The 6,257-nt window shown below is 40.1% G+C and overlaps 1 protein-coding gene across 1 annotated transcript; it reads left to right on the top strand.

Annotated features, from left to right (window-relative positions):
• The first annotated feature begins 1,550 nt into the window (after nt 1–1,550).
• LOC148868919 (WUSCHEL-related homeobox 5-like) lies at nt 1,551–2,296 on the top strand. Its single transcript, XM_088967539.1, has 2 exons — nt 1,551–1,902; nt 2,094–2,296. The coding sequence occupies exons 1-2, from the start codon at nt 1,557–1,559 to the stop codon at nt 2,294–2,296; spliced, it is 549 nt and encodes a 182-aa protein (XP_088823665.1). The 5' UTR covers nt 1,551–1,556.
• Nucleotides 2,297–6,257: the final 3,961 nt, after the last annotated feature.

The following is a 6,257-nucleotide window of genomic DNA, read 5'->3' as shown; positions in this document are numbered from 1 at the left end:
GATCACCCTCTCGCCCCTATACTACAGTAGCCCTTTCCCTTAAAAGACGTTCTTGTCCACCATTTCCTCCATGGATTTTACTGTGGAGGTCTTGTATATATATGTAATCTCATCAGTACCTATCAAAATCGTCCAGTTGAGATCAGACAATCTCAGATTGACTTAGATATGACCCCACCTACTCAATGTTCTAAAAGGTAGACAATTTTCGACAACTTTCGAAGAAAAAGCCTAGTAGTTTATGATGAGAGCTATTGTATTCTTCTGGCTGTCTGATCAGTAAGGATCAAATGCATTATAGTTACACTGAACAAGCAAGACTCTCAAGGCCTAGTTAAATTATAGATAGGAGCCAGGGGGCCAACGTATACCCTTGTTTTCTTTTTCTTTTACCTCGTTGTTTGGTTAATTACTTGGGTTGGGACGTTATTGGGTGTCTCAAATCTCAATACCCAGCCCAGACGGCCTATTTTGGATACTAAAGGAGCCCAGGGCCCTAGACACAGGCACCAGTGTAGTAAATCCATACAGGAATCTTGTGTGTCAACAAGGTGGATGGACGATATATGTCCATATCTAGTTGTCCTCACGCCTCACAAGTCACAACCTTTGTATTTGGGATTAAAAATAAATGCGGAGGTCTAGCTTGGGCCTCTTGCCCTATACTTGTTACGTCTTTTTTTTTTTTTTCTTTTTCTTAACCATGAAAGGTTACTCACTACTCGGAGTTCTAAAACAATATTGCTCTCACAGTGACAGAATTCCGAATAAGAAGTAGTAGTTGATCAATTAAAGAAGTTGGTCAGACGAGAAACAGAAAAGAGGCTCATGCTCCAACTCAGTCAATAAAAGGATGATCGCACCACGAAGACGGAACTATAATTAGGCACAACATGGCGTTTTGTACAAACACTGGCACAGAAACTGAAACGACCCTGAAACCCTACTTATCCGCAGCCGAGCACAGGAATGAAGGACCTAAGGAAATACCGCACAGAAGTGAAGACAATACTATTGGTTCTTATCGCCATTATTATTTTATACTCCACACTTGGAATCAGAAACGTTCTGTTCTGGGGGCGACTTTGTTCTTTCTCACAGTCGAAGGCCAAAGCTATAATAAAATATACTTGGGGTTCTTCGTAGTTAATTGAATAAAAACTTACAATGTGAATATGTATATGCTCGTGGATCGAAACGTTGAACAGTGGCAGCTTTTGCGCATGTCTCCCACCCTCTCTCTCTCTCTCTCTCTTGGGTGCACAAAAAACCAGGCCAGGCACAAATCAAAATCTTCTCAGCTCCATTTTAATTTTGTACTAAAATCAAAGCAGGCCAAGATGAACAAAAAGCCGGTTTTTACTGTTATTGATCTCCGATTCAATAAAACAAAACAGAACATCAACAAACCCTCTTATTATATTATTAAGTTATATATACGGGCACCAGAGTTGGAACCTTTGATGAGTTTAGAAGCTCAGGAAAAGTAGTTCAGACTTCAGAGGTTTCAGCAGAGAGTTGGAGAAGAGAAGCGTGCTGGAAGAAGAAGCTCGTATATGGACGAAAGAATGTCAGACTTTTGTCTTAGAGCTGGAGGAGGTGGATATGGTGGTGGTGATCATGGAGGAGGTGGGGGAGGAACCAAGTGCGGGCGTTGGAACCCGACGGCAGAACAGGTTAAAGTTCTGACTGAACTTTTCAGGTCCGGGCTCCGAACTCCGAGCACTGACCAGATACAAAAGATCTCAGCACAGCTCAGCTTTTACGGGAAGATCGAGAGCAAGAACGTCTTCTACTGGTTTCAGAACCATAAAGCCCGAGAGAGGCAGAAGCGCAAGAGAGTATCCGTTGAAGACCGAGATATTATCGAACGAGCAGCAGATAAGGTTTTACCAGAAAAACGTAGGTGACAACGCAGAAAACCATAACAGAATATCCTCCAATGCATGAATGTCGATTTAGAAAAGAATTTTTTTTTTTTTTTTTTTTTTTGTATAGCTCTCGTTGAAACCAGAACTGGTGTTGTTTGTTGTTTTATTGTTTAATCTTTGGTTTGTTATTGCTTTAATTTATGGATCCTTGCGTTTTTGCAGATTTTGTGGACGTTGATCTTGTTTCAGAGCCTGAAAGAACCATAGAGACACTGCAGCTCTTTCCGTTGAACTCATATGAAGAATCAGAGCCACAGAAGCTGAGACTACTTAGGAACGAATGCAAGGAGTCGGCATTTTCTTATAATGGAATGGGCAAAGAGAATGATCATCCGCCATTAGATCTTCGTCTAAGCTTCTTGTAACCAGTTTCATACCTGACTCTTCTAGTGCAGAAGAACAAAAAAAAAAAAAAAGAATACCATCGTTGTTATTCGGATTGGGGATCGGGACCTTTAGTTGTAGTAGACTCTCGTAGCAGTGAAGATTAATGATAAAAATCAAATAGAAGGATATTAATTATTTCTCTGAAACTCAGTTTCTTTTCCGGTTTTTATTTGTGTTTTGTTGATTAACACGTCGCCCCAGATATCGAGCGAGTGGAGTGAGTGAGTAAGGAGCTTTAAATGCTTCAGACATTCTCCTCAATTAACGTTGGTTCGTTTATCTGTGTGATTACTCTGTTGGATTTTTGTTTATGCTTGAACTTCGATCCGTCTCGCGATAAACACAACTCGTTTGAATAAATGCGTAAAAAAATAGTGGTGGACTGGACGGGATGCGAGGGAGTGGTACTGGGGTGTCTGGCTGTATATATAGAATTTCATATGCCAAAATTGTCCTCACTCTTACTCCTTATCTGACGCGACTGACTCCACTGACTCCGATGGTAGTATTAGTAATAGTATGGCTTCATTGACGTCCAAGGACGCTGAGGCCAATGCCGTCATTTGGGAGTGGTGGTCTATCATCATTCATATGATCCTTTCAAAAAAAAAAAAGAGGTTATTAGGCTCCGTTTGTTTATACGTAAATTGTGAAAATAAATGATTTCTTAAAAGTTTCTGGAAATTGGCAAGATAGCAACACCTGAGGCATGGGGCTGTGCCTCAGCAAACAACAAGAATGTCCCCACAAATTATTCCAAACGTCTGCGGAGTTAGCCTTACATTAGATCAGATCAGACGAAGATGTGTTTCAACGATTGGATGGTTCTGATTAATGTATGGGTGGGCCAGACCTTGATGATGCCTCATGGTCAGTTGAAATTTAAAAAGGCCACTCACTAGTGTGAAATTTGGAGCACATGTATGGGATGAAAATAAAACGATAATATGTTACCACGTGTCAAAAACATAGCCTACTAACGATCAGCTCTCATCTCCTTCGCAAATTACAAATCCCTCCTTTCCCTAATCCCCCAAAAGATGCAAGGAATAAGGATAAGACACCTGTGGCGGACTCGTGTTATTAATGCTCCATGTGATCTGATCACAACTCCTCCCCTCCAACCAACGGTTCATCTGCGCCGAATGACAAGGATATATTATTATCCCAATAAACAACAGGAACGGTTACATCCACCACCGGAAACACAGAAATATAGTGCCATGGCGTCATTCACCATAGCTTTTGCTCCTCCGGCGGGGAGAGTATTTGCTGCAACTGCGGCGAAGAGATCCGGGGGAAGCGGAGAGGAGAAAGGGCTTCTGGATTGGATCCTCGGGGGTCTACAGAAGGAAGACCAGCTGCTTGAGACCGATCCCATCCTAAAGAAGGTCGAGGAAAAGAACAGCGGCACAACGAGCTCGGGGCAGAGGGGATCTGTCGCAGTTCCACCCAAGAAGTCCGGCGGGTTTGGAGGACTTTTCGCCAAGAAATGATGACATGTATTTGTAGGTCAGACCCAATTTGGCGACACCTAGACCTTTCTCTTCTCCGTCTATTTACTTTGATGTTTCCCGAACACTTTCATTCCCTAAATTGCTTCTCTCTGTATCTATGAATTCTGAATTTGTTTCCAAATTACGTGCTTATTATGTCTGGAAAGAGTTTGTGGGGTTTAGTTACTTGACTTTTTAACAGGTAGAAACAAAGTAACGAAACGGAAAGGAGAGAACACCAGGAACAAGTTTTATCAAGAGATGCTAAATTAATTGCTAATTGCTGTTATATTGCTTGGTTCAAGAAAGCAACATTTTTTTTCCTCTATGTAAAGGCGTCGTCATTGAAGAATGAGGGGGGCAATATGCTTATACATTTTTCCGTTCGACTTGTTTCAAAGTATGGATGCATTTATTGTGATATTAGATTCTGCTCGAGTTCTTAGAGCTTGGAGGACTTTCCTTCTTGGCCTCTTGCATCTATTTATCTATTTATCAACAAGTACCACAAAAAATCGGAGTGGATGCGAATCAAGACATAAAATATAAGGTTTGAATTTGGGTTTGAGCTCGATTTAAGTTTGAAATATGAACTTAAATTTGGCAGAATAACAAATAAATGCAACCTTTTGCCTTTAATATCAATAAAAAATAACATTTTATATATTAACTAAAATAAGATATCCTTTTTGGAAAAAATATCAAAAAAAGGGTAGTGGTGTTCGTCTTCATCCGAATGAATCATAATAAAATCCCGGCCAAGTAATAACCGGAAATGCTCTTCGCGTCCCAGAAATTAAACTGGCGGCCGTGTCCAAGTGTCCATCTCCAAGGAGATTCTGTGACATAAGATTCCAGCCATTCCTTATGAATCCATTGCTTGCCGGAGGACTGTGGATCCGCACTCCGCAATGCTTGCCGAAGGATCATAAGATTTTCATTCCTCTTTCTTCTCTTGTTCGCCCATGTCAGTGTGCAAAACAGGACATGAGCAGAGGGCTCATCCCTACCCAATGTCGTCACGGCGTTCCGCCCAAGCCTCGCCGAGTTTTTCTCACGTGCATAGCCCAAGCCTTGCCAGCGTTCCATTGCGGCGTTCTCACGAGCGGAGGGCTCAGTCTTTTTGAAAATGCTTCCGATACTGAACCTGGAAGACCCTTGATTGTCTTGCTCTGCGCAAACGAAGAGTTCGACTCCTCCTCCACGTCACGGCGGAGACGCCCCATCGCCAGTTTGCTTTTTGGGACGTGAAGAACATTTCCGGTTATTACTTGACTGGAATCTTACTATCCATTCGCATGAATATAGAGGCAAGAGGAGGAAGACAAGCAACAGTGTCACACTGCCCTTTTCTTGATACTTTTATAGAAAAGCTATCCTATTTTGATTAATATATAAAAATATTATTTTTTATTGATATTAAGGGCAAAAAGTTGCCCTTTATCTGTTAGAAACCCTTTGGCTTAACTCAAAAAGTTTATATGTTGAAGCTCGGTTCAACTCAAACTTGATAGTCAATCAAGCTCATATAAAATTTAAAATTATATATAAAAGATAATGAGCTAAATTCTATTGGGCTTGATTCTAGTTTAGATTGATTAGCAAAGGAGCTTATTTATTGGATTCGAATTTGGCCCGAAGTTCGATTTAGATCAAATTAAACTTCAATAACTCGTGAAAAGTTCAATTTATACGTACCCACCCCTATTTTATATTAATAAGTTAGATCTATTTACCAAGGAAGGTAGCTGAAGATCTTCATTTTACTCAACAATTTCTTGTTTGGACCTCTATGTGATACTCTTGAGAGTTGGACTTGGGCATAACTAATTCAGTGGTTCAATTCCATATGGGTTTCTTTACTTGCCACATCTGTTGCTTATGAAACTCCGAAACAATTACCTTATTGGATGGTTTGTAGAAGAGCCAAAACAAGGTATCTTTTTCTCAAAAAATCACTTATCTAATTCTATTCCATCTTCTATAAGAAAATTCTCAAACTTGTATGTATACGATTTTACTAAGTGGAAGCCAACCAATTCACACAGGAGATTCCATCTAAATTGGGTCCATTAGAAAATTTGCTCAAGTTAGACCAGCACATACATGTTTGGCAAAATCCCTCCAAATATAGACAATTGCCTTCCACGGACTAATTATCTGTCTTATTTATGCTTGAATAATTTGAAGTATCTTGATCTTTCAAACGATGGACTCACGGGCAAGAATCTGAGTGAGTTCTCAAAGCTTTGGGAGCTTTTCCCCTCTTGCATTAAAAGGAAAAACCCGGGTTTTCAAAATATTATAATGGTCACATGATGTAATGTATGTACAAAATAATACAGATTACAAGGTTTTGTACTCTATATTTACAAATATTTACAGTGCAAAAGCCTTGTATTTTGTATATTCTAAACCTGTATTTGCACCTAACATATTTGTA

This window comes from Nelumbo lutea, chromosome 2, assembly GCF_056320005.1.
Source record: "Nelumbo lutea isolate HS-2025 chromosome 2, American lotus-T2T, whole genome shotgun sequence".
NCBI classification, from domain to species: domain Eukaryota; kingdom Viridiplantae; phylum Streptophyta; class Magnoliopsida; order Proteales; family Nelumbonaceae; genus Nelumbo; species Nelumbo lutea.
The sequence above is the reverse complement of the archived record's forward strand: the minus strand, read 5'-3'. Positions and strand labels throughout refer to the sequence as shown.

Excerpts from the sequence above, each read along its gene's own strand:
- LOC148868919 (XM_088967539.1), top strand. The coding sequence starts at position 1,557 with ATGGACGAAAGAATGTCAGACTTTTGTCTTAGAGCTGGAGGAGGTGGA. Across the intron at positions 1,903-2,093 it reads TAAGGTTTTACCAGAAAAAC|ATTTTGTGGACGTTGATCTT; the intron begins GTAGGTGACAAC and ends GCGTTTTTGCAG.